The sequence below is a fragment of the Anomaloglossus baeobatrachus genome, chromosome 12, assembly GCF_048569485.1.
Source record: "Anomaloglossus baeobatrachus isolate aAnoBae1 chromosome 12, aAnoBae1.hap1, whole genome shotgun sequence".
Taxonomy (NCBI): Eukaryota; Metazoa; Chordata; class Amphibia; order Anura; family Aromobatidae; genus Anomaloglossus; species Anomaloglossus baeobatrachus.
Window position 1 is genome coordinate 31,842,887 of NC_134364.1, and position 17,297 is coordinate 31,860,183.

At 51.7% G+C, this 17,297-nt stretch overlaps 1 protein-coding gene across 1 annotated transcript in view; it reads left to right on the forward strand.

Annotated features, from left to right (window-relative positions):
- Positions 1-17,297, forward strand: part of BRMS1L (BRMS1 like transcriptional repressor) — a 65,009-nt gene that overhangs the window by 24,967 nt on the left and 22,745 nt on the right. Inside the window, exon 6 of the mRNA XM_075329491.1 lies at positions 11,347-11,433. Coding sequence (XP_075185606.1) covers positions 11,347-11,433 — 87 coding nt within the window. The remainder of the gene's footprint in view (positions 1-11,346; positions 11,434-17,297) is intronic.

Below are 17,297 nucleotides of genomic sequence, written 5' to 3' on the forward strand. Positions count from 1 at the left end.
ACTGTAATGTTCCAGCCATTTAAAATGACTGAAACATTGAAATCCAGCCCTGCCCAGTGCAGCTGTAGCACTGGCCATTGGCTGGAGCTGGGTGACCTCACTGGATCACCCTCCCCCAGCTCCAATGCTCTGATTGGAGAGATCGGCCTTGTGACCGATTTCTCCAATCACAGTGGAGCTGTTGCCGGTGACCGCCCCCATCAGCTTCACTTGTCCCTGCAGCACGCCAGCACACTGAGAACAGTGAGTGTACACAGTGCAATGGCAGGGCGACAAGCTCCGGTCCCATGCTGTTATGAGACCGGAGCATGGGACCCGGAAGTTGCCGCGCTGCCATTGCACTGTACGAAAAGCGTCCCGATCCGCCGCCGCCGCTGCCCTCCGCGATCTGCCACCTGTCTCCCCGATCTCCTGCCCGCACCCTCACCCCCACACCTCCCGATCCGCTGCCGCCGCCGCCCTCCATCTGCCACAGTGCCACCGCTCCCCCCAATCTGCTGCCCGGCCCCTCACCTCCGTGCAGCAGATCGGAGGGAGCAGTGGCACTATGACAGATGGAGGAGGACAGGGATCGTGCACCCTGTCCTCCTCCATCTGTCATAGTGCCACCGCTCCCTCCGATCTGCTGCCCGGCCCCTCCCCCTCGTGATCGGTGCCCGCCCCCCTCCCCTCCGTGATGTGCTGCTCGCTCGCCCCCTCCCCTCCGTGATGTGCTGCTCGCCCCCTCCCCTCCGTGATGTGCTGCTCGCTCGCCCCCTCCCCTCCGTGATGTGCTGCTCGCTCGCCCCCTCCCCTCCGTGATGTGCTGCTCGCTCGCCCCCTCCCCTCCGTGATGTGCTGCTCGCTCGCCCCCTCCCCTCCGTGATGTGCTGCTCGCTCGCCCCCTCCCCTCCGTGATGTGCTGCTCGCTCGCCCCCTCCCCTCCGTGATGTGCTGCTCGCTCGCCCCCTCCCCTCCGTGATGTGCTGCTCGCTCGCCCCCTCCCCTCCGTGATGTGCTGCTCGCTCGCCCCCTCCCCTCAGTGATGTGCTGCTCGCTCGCCCCCTCCCCTCAGTGATGTGCTGCTCGCTCGCCCCCTCCCCTCCGTGATGTGCTGCTCGCTCGCCCCCTCCCCTCCGTGATGTGCTGCTCGCTCGCCCCCTCCCCTCCGTGATGTGCTGCTCGCTCGCCCCCTCCCCTCCGTGATGTGCTGCTCGCTCGCCCCCTCCCCTCCGTGATGTGCTGCTCGCTCGCCCCCTCCCCTCCGTGATGTGCTGCTCGCTCGCCCCCTCCCCTCCGTGATGTGCTGCTCGCTCGCCCCCTCCCCTCCGTGATGTGCTGCTCGCTCGCCCCCTCCCCTCCGTGATGTGCTGCTCGCTCGCCCCCTCCCCTCCGTGATGTGCTGCTCGCTCGCCCCCTCCCCTCCGTGATGTGCTGCTCGCTCGCCCCCTCCCCTCCGTGATGTGCTGCTCGCTCGCCCCCTCCCCTCTGTGATGTGCTGCTCGCTCGCCCCCTCCCCTCCGTGATGTGCTGCTCGCTCGCCCCCTCCCCTCCGTGATGTGCTGCTCGCTCGCCCCCTCCCCTCCGTGATGTGCTGCTCGCTCGCCCCCTCCCCTCCGTGATGTGCTGCTCGCTCGCCCCCTCCCCTCCGTGATGTGCTGCTCGCTCGCCCCCTCCCCTCCGTGATGTGCTGCTCGCTCGCCCCCTCCCCTCCGTGATGTGCTGCTCGCTCGCCCCCTCCCCTCCGTGATGTGCTGCTCGCTCGCCCCCTCCCCTCCGTGATGTGCTGCTCGCTCGCCCCCTCCCCTCCGTGATGTGCTGCTCGCTCGCCCCCTCCCCTCCGTGATGTGCTGCTCGCTCGCCCCCTCCCCTCCGTGATGTGCTGCTCGCTCGCCCCCTCCCCTCCGTGATGTGCTGCTCGCTCGCCCCCTCCCCTCCGTGATGTGCTGCTCGCTCGCCCCCTCCCCTCCGTGATGTGCTGCTCGCTCGCCCCCTCCCCTCCGTGATGTGCTGCTCGCTCGCCCCCCTCCCCTCCGTGATGTGCTGCTCGCTCGCCCCCTCCCCTCCGTGATGTGCTGCTCGCTCGCCCCCCTCCCCTCCGTGATGTGCTGCTCGCTCGCCCCCTCCCCTCCGTGATGTGCTGCTCGCTCGCCCCCTCCCTCCGTGATGTGCTGCTCGCTCGCCCCCTCCCCTCCGTGATGTGCTGCTCGCTCGCCCCCTCCCCTCCGTGATGTGCTGCTCGCTCGCCCCCTCCCCTCCGTGATGTGCTGCTCGCTCGCCCCCTCCCCTCCGTGATGTGCTGCTCGCTCGCCCCCTCCCCTCCGTGATGTGCTGCTCGCTCGCCCCCTCCCCTCCGTGATGTGCTGCTCGCTCGCCCCCTCCCCTCCGTGATGTGCTGCTCGCTCGCCCCCTCCCCTCCGTGATGTGCTGCTCGCTCGCCCCCTCCCCTCCGTGATGTGCTGCTCGCTCGCCCCCCTCCCCTCCGTGATGTGCTGCTCGCTCGCCCCCTCCCCTCCGTGATGTGCTGCTCGCTCGCCCCCTCCCCTCCGTGATGTGCTGCTCGCTCGCCCCCTCCCCTCCGTGATGTGCTGCTCGCTCGCCCCCTCCCCTCCGTGATGTGCTGCTCGCTCGCCCCCTCCCCTCCGTGATGTGCTGCTCGCTCGCCCCCTCCCCTCCGTGATGTGCTGCACGCTCGCCCCCTCCCCTCCGTGATGTGCTGCTCGCTCGCCCCCTCCCCTCCGTGATGTGCTGCACGCTCTCCCCACCTCTCACCCCCGTGGTCAGCTGCACGCTCTCCCCACCTCTCACCCCCGTGGTCAGCTACCCGCCCCCTCCCCTGTCACCGCCGTGATGTGCGCTCCCTCCCCTGTCACCGCCGTGATGTGCGCTCCCTCCCCTGTCACCGCCGTGATGTGCGCTCCCTCCCCTGTCACCGCCGTGATGTGCGCTCCCTCCCCTGTCACCGCCGTGATGTGCGCTCCCTCCCCTGTCACCGCCGTGATGTGCGCTCCCTCCCCTGTCACCGCCGTGATGTGCGCTCCCTCCCCTGTCACCGCCGTGATGTGCGCTCCCTCCCCTGTCACCGCCGTGATGTGCGCTCCCTCCCCTGTCACCGCCGTGATGTGCGCTCCCTCCCCTGTCACCGCCGTGATGTGCGCTCCCTCCCCTGTCACCCCCGTGATGTGCGCTCCCTCCCCTGTCACCCCCGTGATGTGCGCTCCCTCCCCTGTCACCCCCGTGATGTGCGCTCCCTCCCCTGTCACCCCCGTGATCTGCTGTCCACTCTCCCTCCACCTCTCACCCCCGTGATCTGCGCTCCCTCACCCTCCACCTCTCACCCCCGTGATCTGCGCTCCCTCACCCTCCACCTCTCACCCCTGTGATCTGCGCTCCCTCACCGGTCACCCCCGTGATCTGCTGTCCGCTCTCCCTCACCTCTCACCCCCATGATCTGTGCTCTGCTCACCTGTCTTCTCCGTGATCTGCGCTGCGCTCCCTCCCCCACCTCTCACCCTCCCTGATCTGCTGCCTCCTTCATCTCCTGTGATCCAGCTGCCTACATCCATCCTGTAGGGTAACTATCCCCAATCTCACCTCCCACTCCCCTCCCACCCATCCCCCCCACCTGCTCCCTCCCCCCATCCTCTGCCGCTCCTGCATCCACTGCGCCCTCTCCCATCCGCCCCCACCCTATCCCAGCCGCCGTCTCACAATCCCAGATGCTCCCTTTATATGCCGCTGCCCCCCCATCTGCTGCCGCCCCCCCCCCCCATCTTCCGCTGTTTTTTTTTTTTTTCTATGCCATGGGGGTCTAGTTTCCAAAATGGGGTCACATGTGGGGGAGCTCCACTGTTTCGGCACCTCAGGGGGTCTCCAAACGCAACATGGAATACGCTAATTATCCCAGACAATTTTGCGTTTGAAACGTCAAATGACGCTCCTTGCCTTCCGAGCCCTGCTGTGTGCCCAAACATTTGAGTTCCACCACATATGAGGTATCTGTGTACTCAGGAGAAATTGCACAATACATTTTATGGTGCAATTTTTCCTGATACCCTTGTGAAAAAAAAAGCTACCTGGTTGAAGTAACAATTTTGTGGTAAAGTTTTTTTCTTTTTCGCTCCTAATTGGGAGACCCAGACAATTGGGTGTATAGCTTCTGCCTCCGGAGGCCACACAAAGTATTACACTTAAGTGTAAGGCCCCTCCCCTTCTAGCTATACACCCCCAGTGGGATCACTGGCTCACCAGTTTTGTGCTTTGTGCGAAGGAGGCAACACATCCACGCATAGCTCCACTGTTTAGTCAGCAGCAGCTGCTGACTATGTCGGATGGAAGAAAAGAGGGCCCATACAGGGCTCCCAGCATGCTCCCTTCTCACCCCACTTCATGTCGGAGGTGTTTGTTAAGGTTGAGGTACCCATTGCGGGTACGGAGGCTGGAGCCCACATGCTGCTTCCTTCCCCATCCCTTTTTACAGGGCTCTGGGTGAAGTGGGATTCTATCGGTCTCCAAGCACTGAGACCGTGCTCCATCCACAGCCCCTGGTATCTGCTGGACATGGAGCGGAGTATCTTCAGGGACATGGCCCTGCTACATGGAGGTACTCGGTGTCCCTGTGGGGACCGCGCAGACACACGGCAGCACTGCTGGGTGTGTTAGTGCGCCAGGGACAGCGGCGCTGTCCGCACTAGTGCCATCGCACACCACAGCGTTGCTGGGTGTGTTAGTGTATTGGGTGACTACCGCGCTAACCGCCGCTGCCGTTTTTATTTAAGGCGCCGCTGGGATTTGTGGTGCGCCGGGGACTTCCGCGCCGGCCAGCACTGATATGCCGGCCGCGCTTATTAACTCGAGTCCCCGGCTTCTGGGCCTAGTCTCCCTTCGTTACCGCCCACAGCCCTGACAGTCAGGGTAGGGGCGTGACGCTGCATAGCACAGCAGCGCTGAGAGCTGGAGTATGTTTTGCATACTCCACCCCTCTCACTGTGTGCACTGTGAAACCGGATTCCCGCACTTTCTCAGGCATGCCCACGGCTTCCTTCTCTATACAGGACGCCGGCAGCCATTAGTGTCAGTTTCTGTACGATACAGAGACAAGTGTGGAAGACCCTGGCATTCTGATAGTCACACAATCGCTGCAACAGGCGTTAAGCAGCACCTGTGGTGCTAACCCCACTAGTGCAGAAGTGCACTTATAGATATGCTTGTACTATATACATTGCACTGTTTGGTCGCACGTTGTATATACCCTCCTGGATTGTGCGGAGGAGTTATCAGCATATTCTCTGTGTAAAACAAAGGTGCAGAACCACATGTTTTTCTATGCAGCCGGTACAGCATGTACGGCTATACGGCCGGTAGGTTACATAGACCCCCTGGTACATCTCAGTCGGAGTCTCTGCTAATGGCCAGAGGATGAGGACGGTGTCTGCAGTATTTACTGACAGATTCTCTGAGACTATGGCTATGATACTAGAAGCCTAGCAGTCCGGACATGTCTCTCACAACATGGGCACTGTTGAATCATTGATCCATGGCCCCCCTCAGTGTGAACAACTAACAGCTCCGGGAATGTCACATGCATCCCAGAGTCACGGCTCTGCACAGACGTCGGTCCCAGACAGCCTAAGCGGGCTCACTATGAGCGGCCCTCGGTTTCATCAGGGTCCTAGCAGAAGGACTCTCTGTGTAATGAGGCGGAAGTAGCGGCTCAGGATTCTGATCCTGAGACCGCTCTCAATCTGGATACACCTAATGGTGACGCCATAGTGAATAATCTTATAGCGTCCATCAATAGAATGTTGGTTATTTCTCACAGCTCCTCCAGTGGAGGAGTCAGCTTCACGTATTTTTCTGGACCACTCTGCCTTCAGAGAGGCAGTCCAGGAACACCACACTTATCCAGATATGCGCTTCTCCAAACGGGTTAGGATACACGTTATCCCTGCCCCCTGACGTGGTCGAGGACTGGACCCAGTGTCCCAACCGGCATCCTCCAATCTCCAGGCTTGTAGCTAGATCCATAGTTGCAGTGGGAGATGGAGCTGCTCTTAAAGATGCCACTGACAGACAGATGGATCTCTGGTCTAAATCCATCTATGAGGCTGTCGGCGCACCGTTGGCTCCAGCATTCTCACCCTTGGGGCACTCCAAGCTATTTCAGCTTGTCTTACACAGATTGACACGGTTACACGTACATCTGTGCCGCAGGTGGCATCCTTAACCTCTCAAATGTCTGCATTTGTTTTCTTACGCGATTCACGTTGCCCCAGACTCTGCGAACCGTGCGGCAGTAGCCTCCGCTACTCCGTGTTTTTAAGCAGAGCCTGGTCTGCTCGTTAAGTGAATGGAAGGCAGATTCTGCTTCCAGAAAAGGGTGCTTAACCAGTTGCCTTTTTTCTGCTGACCGACTGTTTGGTGAGCGTTTGGATGTAACCATTAAACAGTCCAGGGGTAAGGATTCATCCTTTCCTCAGCCCGGACACCACAAACCCCAACAGAGCAGGAGGCAGTCGGGGTTTCGGTCTTTTCGAGGCTCGGGCAGGTCCCATTTTTCCTCGTCCAATGTGGACTCAAAAGGATCAGAGGAGCTCAGATTCTTGGCGGGCTCAGTCACGCCCAAAAAAGAGACAGTCTGAAAACCCGCTTCCAAGGCGGCTTCCTCATGACTTGCGGCCTCCTCTCTCCGCATCCTCGGTCGGTAGCAGGCTCTCCCGCCTTGGCGATATTTAGCTGCCATAGGTCAATGACCGTTGGGTGTGAGACATTCTGTCTCACGGGTACAGGATAGAGCTCACTTCTCGTCCTCCAACTCGATTCTTCAGAACTTCTCCACCTCCCGGCCGAGCCGCTGCTCTTCTGCAAACAGGGTGCACTCTATAGGCAGAAAGAGTGATGACCCCCGTTCCTCTTCAGGAACAAGGTCACGGTTTTTACCCCAAATTATTTGCGGTGCCTATAAGAACGGGCCGTTCCGTCCCGTTCTGGATCTAAAACTGCTCAGCAAGCTCGTGGACACCAGGCGGTTCCGGATGGAATCCTCCGCCATGTCATCGCCTCAATGTCCCAAGGAAATTTCCTAGCATCATTAGGCATCAAGGATGATTATCCACACGTGCCGATTGATCCAGAGCACTAGCGTTTCTACGCTTCGTTATAGGAGACGAACACCTTCTGTTCGTAGCTCTACCTTCCGGCTAGCGACAGTTCCACTGGTCTTCGCCAAGGTCAGGGCAGCAGTAGTCACAGTCCTGCACTCTCAGGGTCACTCTGTGATCCCATATTTAGACGATCTACTTGTCAAGGCACTCTCTTAGGAAACATGCCGACACTGCCCGAACGTTGCGCTGGAGACTCTCTAGAGTTTTGGGTGGATCATCAACTTTTTAAAGTCAGATCCGACCCCGACCCTACCGCTAACATATCTAGGCATGGAGTTTCATACTCTCTCAGCGATAGTGAAGCTTCCGCTAGACAAACAGCATTCACTACGGGCTGCAATCTCTTCTTTAAGAACCAGTCGCACACATTAAGACGCCTCATGCACTTCCTACGTAAGATGGTAGCAATGGAGGCAGTTCTTTTCGCGCAGTTTCATCTGCGTCCACTACAATGTGACATTCTCCGCCAATGGGACGGGGAGTCGACCTCCCTCAACAGAGTCGTCTTTCTTTCTCAGGCGGCCAAGGAATCTCTACGGTGGTGGCTTCTTCCCACCTCATGGTCAAAAAGAAGGTCCTTCCTATCCCCATCCTGGGCGATAGTTACGACAGACGCGAGTCTATCAGGGTGGGGAGCAGTTTTTCTCCACCACAGCGCTCAGGGTACGTGGACTCAGCAAGAGTCCACCCTTCAGATCAATGTTCTTGAACACAGAGCAGTGTATCTTGCCCTACAAACCTTCCAACAGCAGCTGGAAAGCAAGCAAATCCGACTTCAGTCGGACAACTCCACAGCGGTGGCATACATCAACCACCAAGGAAGAACGCGCAACCGGCAAGCCTTCCAGGAAGTCCGGCAGGTTCTGATGTGGGTGGAAGACACGGCATCCACCATATCCACAGTTCACATCCCAGGCGTGGAAAACTAGGAAGCTGACTTCCTAAGTCGCCGGGGTGTGGCCGAAAGGGTATGGTCTCTTCACCCGGACGGGTTTCAGGAGATCTGGCGCCGCTGACAGAGGCCGGACGTCGATCTAATGGCGTCACGGCACAACAACAATGTGCCAGCTTCATGGCACGGTTTCACAATCATCGAGCTCTGGCGGCAGACGCCTTAGTTCAGCATTGGTCGCAGTTCCAGCTACCTTATGTGCCACCTCTGGCATTGTTGCCCAGAGTGCTGCGTTAGATCAGGACCGACTGCGGCCGCGCCATCCTCGTCGCTACAGATTGGCCGAGGATGTTGTGGTTCCCGGTTCTGTGGTGCCTCACGGTAGGCTAACCGGGGGCACTACCAGACCAATCAGACTGGCTGTCTCAAGGGCCATTCTTCCATTTGAATTCTACGGCCCTCAACCTGATGGTGTGGCTTTGAGTCCTGGAACCTAGTGTCGTCAGGATTACCTCAGGACGTGGTTGCCACCATGAGACAGGCTAGCATACCAACGTCCGCCAAGATTGACCACAGGACGTGGAAGATATTCTTATCTCGGTGCTCGGCGCAGGGTGTTTCTCCCTGGCCGGTTGCATCGTCTATGTTTCCTTCCTTCCTGTAATCTAGGTTGGAAAAAGGGTTGTCGCTCAGTTCCCTTTAGGGACAAGTCTCAGCGCTATCTGTATTTTTTCAGAAACGACTTCCTCAGGTACGCACGTTCCTACGGGGAGTTTGTCTTCTCAGCACTCCGTACAGGCGGCCGTTAGAGCCCTGGGATCTGAACAAGGTTCTAATTGCTTTCCAGATGCCGCCTTTCGAGCCTTTGAAAGAGGTCTCCCTTCCCGCTTTTCTCGGGAAGTGGCCTTCTAGTAACGGTCTCGTCTCTTAGGAGAGTTTCCGAGCTAGCAACGCTCTCATACAAATCTCTTTTCCTGGTCCTTCACCAGGACAGGGTAGTTCTGCGTCCGATTCCGGAATTTCTCCCTAAGGTGGTATCCCACTTTCATATCAATCAGGATATCACCGCACCTTCTGTGTGTCCTCGTCCAGTCCATCAATTTCAGAAGGATTTGCATCTGTTGGTTCTGGTGAGAGCACTCAGGTTCTACTTCCCGCATGGCGCTCCTGCGCCACCCGGATGCACTCTTTGTCCTTGTCGCTGGTCGGCGTAAACAGTCGCAAGCTTCTGAATCCACCCTGGCTCGGGGGATCGAGGAACCAATTCTTGAAACCTACAGTTCTACTGGGCTTCTGGTTCTCTCAATGCTGAAGGCCCATTCTACCAGAGCCGTGGGTGCATCCTGGGCATTACGGCACCAGGCTACGGCTCAGCAGGTGTGTCAGGCACCTACCTGATTGAGTCTGCATACTTTTACCAAGCATTTTCAGGTGCATACCTACGCTTCGGCAGACGCCAGCCTAGGTAGATAAGTCCTTCAGGCGGCGATTGCCCACCTGTAGGAAGGGGCTGTTTGACGGCCCTATCACGAGGTATTCTTTTACCCACCCAGGGACTGCTTTTGGACGTCCCAATTGTCTGGGTCTCCCAATTAGGAGCGAAAAAGAAGAAGGGAATTTTGTTTACTTACCGTAAATTCCTTTTCTTCTAGCTCCAATTGGGAGACCCAGCACCCGCCCTGTTTTCTCGGGGTTTTTTCTGTTTTTTCGGGTACACATGTTGTTCATGTGGTATGGTTCAGTTCTCCGATGTTTCCTCGGATTGAATTGGTCTTTAAACCAGTTATTGGCTTTCCTCCTTCTTGCTTTGGCACTAAAACTGGTGAGCCAGTGATCCCACTGGGGGTGTATAGCTAGAAGGGGAGGGGCCTTACACTTTTAAGTGTAATACTTTGTGTGGCCTCCGGAGGCAGAAGCTATACACCCAATTGTCTGGGTCTCCCAATTGGAGCTAGAAGAAAAGGAATTTACGGTAAGTAAACAAAATTCCCTTCTTTTTTTATTTTCACGGCTCAACTCTATTAACTTTTGTGAAGCCCCCAGAGGCTCAAAGTGCTCAATAAACATCTAGATAAATTCCATGAGGGGTCTAGTTTCCAAAATGGGGTCACATGTGGGGGAGCTCCACTGTTTCGGCACCTCAGGGGCTCTCCAAACGCAACATGGTGCGGCTAACGATTCCAGCTAATTTTCTGTTCAAAAAAGTCAAATGGCGCTCCTTCCCTTCCGAGTCCTGCCGTGCGCCCAAACAGTGGTTTTTCGCCACATATGAGGTATCTGCGTGTTCAGTAGAAATTGCCCAACAAATTTTGGGGGTTCATTTAATCCTGCTACCCTTGTGAATATGCAATATTTGAGGCTAAATTAACATTTTTGTTGCAAAAAGTAAAATGTTCATTTTTTCCTTCCACATTGCTTTAGTTACTGTGAAGCACCTGAAGGGTTAATAACCTTCTTGAATGTGGTTTTGAGTAGCCTGAGGGGTGCTGTTTTTGGAATGGTGTCACTTTTGGGTGTTCTGTGTCATGTAGACCTTTCAAAATTGCTTCAAATGTGATGTGGTCCCTAAAAAAAAGTGGCTTTGTAAATTTTGTTGTAAAAATGAGAAATTGCTCATAAACTTTGAACCCCTATAACTTCCTTACATTTTTTTTTTTTCCCAAAATTGTTCTGATGTAAAATAGACATGTGGGAAATGTTATTTATTAATTATTTTGTGTCATATGTCTCGTTGGTTTTAGAGCATAAAAATTCAAAGTTTGAAAATTACAAAATTTTCAAAATTTTCGCGAAATTTCCGTTTTTTTCACAAAGAAATGCAAAAAATATCGGCCTAAATTTACCACTAACATGAAGCCCAATATGTCACGAAAAAACAATCTTAGAATCACCGGGATCCGCTGAAGCGTTCCAGAGTTATAACCTCATAAAGTGACACTGGTCAGAATTGCAAAAAATGGCCTGGTCTTTAGGGTCAAAATAGGCTTGGGGCTGAAGGGTTTAACATTAAAAACACACATCTTATAGTGGTAGACTTTTCAGCTATCTCGTTATCAGAGGCAGCATTACAATAACTGATAGCACCTCCTATGTATAGTAGATAACACAGGATTTCACCAATCCCAATAGACAATGTCACAGCTCACCTACTCCACCTCTCTGCAAAATGAACTTTGCTGAGAGCATGAATAAACTTGTATACAAACAATAGGTTTGGGCGAGTCTGTTGTTTCCTACGTTGATGTAATTTTACTTTTTCAAAAGTTTTACTATAGATTAAAAATAAAATACATTTTGACATTTATTTTTCAGAGTTGTGGAATGACGAGTTGCAGTCTCGGCGAAAACGGAAGGACCCGTTCAGCCCTGATAAAAAGAAGAAACCTGTTGTCGTGTCTGATATCCTTTTATGTATCATCTGTCACCGGACTCCATACTTAGAAACTGTGACCTATCAATCTAATGCTATAGAATAGTTAATAAATTTACATAAGAAACACAGCAGTGTGGGGGTCTCCAGGCTCTAAGCAGACCCCCGTGAAATACATATAACATGTACGGTATTCTTTCCCCCTTCCTACAGAAGATTTAGTTTTCTCCACGGATCTCTGTCTTTGTTTCCATCGCTTAGTAATCACTTAATCATCCAAAATATATGGCTGTCCGTGGTCAGACCGCCGCTGAAAATAGCCGCCCGGGGAACCTGCCACAATGTCCATTCACCGCAATAATAAGTAATTATCTTATTCTAGTAAATCCTTTAAAATTGAGCATTTCCATATCCTTCCCCTACTGTGAATTACGTCTGCCCACACGAGCAGATTAAGTCGTTTTGTCAATGGTTATTTTTCAGCGCAGGGAGCAGTTAAGAGTATAAAGCGCTGCTTATATATATATATATTTTTTTTATATTATGACTAACTGTCAGATCCTGACTCAGACAGCAGCTCTGTGGGTAATGAATGTGAACGCAGCCAAAAATAAAGTAGCCGAGGTAAGGGGGGATATTTAACAGTAAACAGATAATTTATCAAGCTCTTATGCACGGAAAAAAGACTACTTTTTTTTTTCTCTTTTTATTTTACTAAATTTTTTTTCCTTACTATTTTTTTTCTTTTTTACGAATTTTTTTTTTTTCTTTTCTTTTATTACTTTTCTTTCTTTTTTTCCTTTTTCTTTTTTTTTCTTCTTTCTTTTCTTTTGTTTTCTTAATATTTTTTTTCTCTTTTTTTCTCACTTTTTTTTTACTACTTTTTTTTTCTCTTACCATTCTTTCTTTTTTTTTTTTTTTTTTTTAACCTTTTTATTAGTTTGTAATAACAAAAACAGATAATCAATAATCATATATAATACATTTATGTTAAACTACAAAATTACAGATAATGTATCTCTTCGAATCCCAACCCCCCCCTCCATTTTCCTTTTTCTTACTATTTTTTTTTGTTTTGTTTTTTTCCTACTATTTTTTTTTTTCTTTTTCTTTTACTATTTTTTTTTTTTTTTTTTTTTCTTTTTTCTTTCTTAGGCTGCTTTCACACATCAGTTTTTTGCCATCAGGCACAATGCAGCAAAAACCTGAAAAAACAGATCCAGTGTCTGTTGCCACCGGATCCGTTTTTTCCCCCCGTAGACTTCTATTCTTCTATTAGCGCCGGATTGTACCGGATGGCCTTGCGTTCCATCCAGCTTTTGCCGGATCCGGCAACATGTGCTTTTCCAGCGGCAGTATGGAACGCTGAGGGGAACATTTTTTGTCTCCGGCGTAAAAACGTATTGCGCTGGATCCAGCGCCGTACGGTGTATTTTTATAATGGAAGCCTATGGACGCCGGCGTAATGCGGCAAAAAAACTGATACGGCCGCCGGATCTGTTTTTTTTAACTGAGCATGTTCCGTATCTGTTCTGTCCCCACTTAAAGGCGATGGAAGGTGCGTAGTTGTGAGACGTTGTGAGAATCTTACCTTTGTTTTTCCTATAGGTGGGGCAGACAGGACCAGAGCACTCCAGAGTGAAAACATGCACATGCCGAGATGAAACAATGGTGGTTTATTTTCTCCAAAGGTTAGGACATGCAGAGTGCAGTAATCCAAGTACTTGGCATTGTAATTCTCCTGCGATGCTTGCCTCTGTAGCTACTACGTGGTAGGAAGACTTTGCTCCTAGTAGCTCCAATCCAATATGGGATGTTGTTCTCACAAACTCTGCTTTGGAAATGAGCATCCCAGGATGTGATGCAAGAGGGTCATCAGACACTCCCATGGGCTGGACAAAAGAAACAGAGGAGCCGAAAGGTCTGACCAGTAGATGGCAGCAGAGACAAGCATGAAAAACATTAAATAACAGTTTTAACTAAGACAAATAGAAACAGCACACTCCCCGTCTGAAATTCACTTTGGGGATTTCACTATTGAGTCCATAATACAACCTGAAAGGAAAGTCATGTTAAATGCAAAAACAAGCTCAATTGAGTCCAAAACAAGAAGGATGGCTCAAAGTTCAGGTCCGGTAGCGTTCATCCTGTAGGGACGCTCTCTATGGGCAAAAGCAGAACAAGTTCGTGGATTGGCCTTGCAAAGGTCTTCGTCTCACCTTTCCTGATGACCTTTAGCTCCACCTTCCGAACATTGCCGTCCTGACTAGGCAGTATCCTAGTAATTAGTCCCATAGGCCAGTCAGTCCTTTCTGTGGTCTGATCTTTCATGAGGACTAGGTCTCCTTCCTTGAGGTTCGGCTTGGGATGTCGCCACTTCTTTCTTCCTTGAAGAATGGTGAGGTATTCCTTCCTCCATCGGTTCCAGAAGTAGTCAGCCAAGTATTGAACCCGTTTCCAGTGTTTTTGATAAGTGTTCGCGTGGGTGAACTCTCCGCTGGACATTACCGCGTTGTCAGTTTTTTGGGTAATGAGAATAGTAGGAGTTAATATGGTTGGTGTTTCTGGATCCATGGTCACCGGCACAAGGGGTCTTGAATTGATAATGGCTGAGACTTCAGCTAAAAGAGTGACTAGAGTCTCATGTGTGAGTCTTGAGGAATTGACGTCCATTAGCATGGAGTTCAAGATGTTGCGTGAAATCACGATCATCCTCTCCCAGGAGCCTCCCATGTGAGAACTGTGAGGGGGATTGAAGATCCAGGTGCAACCTTTCTCTGCCAGCTGATCTTGGATAGGTTTGGTGTCGATGTTCAGTTCTCTACATGCACCGACGAAGTTGCTTCCACGGTCAGACCTCAGCTGTTTCACTGGTCCTCTGATGGCAAGGAACCTTCTCAAGGCGTTGATTAGGCTGGAGGTATCCATGGACTCTAACACCTCAATGTGAACAGCTCGAACACTCATGCAGGTGAATAACACAGCCCACCGCTTGCTGTTTGCTTGGCCTCCGAGTTCTGCGTGTGGACACCATCCATGGTCCGAAAACGTCTAGGCTAACGTAGGTGAAAGGTGGCTCTGTGGAAAGTCTGTCTGTAGGCAAGTCAGCCATTTGCTGGTACAGTTGTTTTCCTCTCGCTTTACGACAGTGCACACAATCGTGTAGTATTCGTGCTACACGTCTCTTCATTCCAATAATCCAGAGGCCTGCAGACCGTAAAGCACCTTCTGTAATTTTCCTGCCTTGGTGTTCAGTCTTTTCATGGTGGTGTCGGATCAGCAAGACTGTAACATGGTGTTTGTTGGGAATGATGAGAGGATTTTGTTCTGCAACTCCAAGATGAGCCTGATTTAAACGACCACCAACTCTCAGTAAGCCGAAACTGTCGATGACTGGGTTTAAATTGGCGAGAGAACTTCTTAATGGAATCTGCTGTTTGTTGTATAAACACTTCCATTCTATGGCGAATTCACTCTGTTGGAGGTGGCGTATTATGAGGGACTCGCTATGGGAGATGTCCTCAGCAGAAAGGGCTTTGTGGCAGGCATGCCAGCGATGACAGTCTTTGTTTTTAAGGTCAGTACGACAGCATCTGGCGATGTGCACTAACCTAGCGACAGTCCTGACGAGCCTCATCCAGCTGGAGAAACGTTCAAAACGTTGGCAACCGAAGTTGGAAGTTTTTTCTGCACTGGTGGCCAGGGTATTGACTTCAGCTCGGACATCTGGATCGTTGTCTGGATCTAGGATGCTGAAGGCTTCCTGGACACCTTCTTCTGACTGTCTCAGCAGGAACTCTGGACCTGTAAGCCAAGAAGAGTTAGCAAAAGAACTTATAGACATAGGTCTAGCTGCGTGATCTGCTGGATTCAGTTCAGCTGGTACAGGTTCTGCTAGGTTGTTGCAGACTTCCTTGTCCATAAAGGCGACGCTATGTTCTCTCATTGCAGGCTTGCTGTTCATGGAACGCTGAAGAGAGTTAAATCTGGTCTGAGGTCTGAGCTTGAGCTCGGTTGTTTGGGAGTCTTACCCTGGTAGATCGGAAGGGTAATGGAGAGACCCAGTGGTTGGTTTTGTCTTTAGAAAACTCACAGTCCATTATTCCAATGAATTCTCTGTCCTCTACTGATAAGGCTACTTTATCGTCGTCCTTGGTTGTGTGAAAGACTGATCTTCCCAAGTTGTCGATATGCAGAGAAGAAGCGATGTCGGGTAGCTGTATTGTGTCTGGAGACTTCTCTTTCACTCCATAGTGATGAGGACATGGCTTTAAGCAGGTTGTGCGCCCATCTCCATGCACATAAGTCTTGAAGGAGTCAATTTCTGATCGATCAACGCACGCATTTCCTATGACTACCCATCCCAAGTCCAGTCTCTGGGCGTATGGTGCATAGTCAGGCCCATTACACTGATGTCGCACCTTGTGTACCCTTAGATTGTCTCTGCCAAGCAGGAGTAGAATCTCTGCGTTATTGTCCAGAGGTGGGATAACACTAGCGAGGTGTCTTAGGTGTGGTTGATGAAATGCAGCTTCTGGGGTAGGAATTTCATTCCTGTGGCTGGGTATTTGGTCACATTCAACAAGCGTTGGTAGAGGTATTTCAGTCTTCCCATTGATAGGAGAAGCAATGAATCCCTGGGCTCTTCTGCCGCTAGTCTCTATGCGACCCGAGCAGGTGTTCAAGGTGTAGGGTTCTGATGGTCCATTAATTCCGAAGGCTTCAAAGAATTTGGTTCCTGCCAGGGACCGGTTGCTTTGGTCGTCTATGATGGCATACACCTTCATTGCCTTTTCTGGATGTCCCTCGGGATAAACCTTGATGAGGCATATTCAGGCACAACATTTCTGTGTTTGGCCCTCTCCACATACCTCTGAGCATGATCAGGAGACGGCTGTGGTGGTATCAGTCTGATTCTTGGGCTCCCCGCCATGACTTGGAGTGGGAGTGGTGGTGACTGCAGCCGGTGTGTCTCTAGCTAGTTGGGTTCGGTGCATGGCTGAAACGTGTTTTTCACTTGATACTGTACCACATAATAGCCTTATACTAAAGCTCCAGAAGCAAGGACTAGGGGAAACTATATGCAACTGGGTAAGGAATTGGCTAAAAGATAGGAAACACAGAGTAGTCATAAATGGTACATTCTCTAAATGGGCTATAGTCAGCAGTGGGGACCGCAGGGATCTGTGCTTGGACCGATTCTTTTTAATCTCTTTATTAATGACCTTGTGGATGGGATTGATAGTAAAGTGTCAGTCTTTGCTGATGACACCAAACTATGTAGGATATTAAAAACTGACCTTGATAGTACAATATTACAAAAAGATCTGGATAAGATGTCAGAATGGGCAGATACTTGGCAAATGAGATTTAATGTTGATAAATGTAAAGTAATGCACCTAGGACGGAGTAATCCTATAACTGCATATACATTAAATGGAAGTAAACTCGGGACTACAGAACAGGAGAAGGACTTGGGTATTCTCATTACAAATAAGCTGAGCAGCAGCACTCAATGTCAAGCAGCAGCTGCTAAAGCAAACAAGATTCTAGGGTGTATAAAAAGAGAGATTAGATCCCGTGATCCCAACGTATTGTTACCCCTCTATAAATCACTTGTAAGGCCACATCTGGAATATGGGATTCAGTTTTGGGCTCCACATTTTAAAAAGGACATTCAGAAGTTAGTTCAAAGGCAGCAACTAGACTACTACAAGGAATGGAGGCCGCCCGTATGAGGAGGAATGGAGGCCGCCCGTATGAGGAGGAATGGAGGCTGCCCATATGATGAGGAATGAAGTCCGCCCGTATGATGAGGAATGGAGGCCTCCCATATGATGACAGGTTGAAAAAGTTAGATATGTTTAGCTTAGAAAAAAGACGTCTCAGAGGA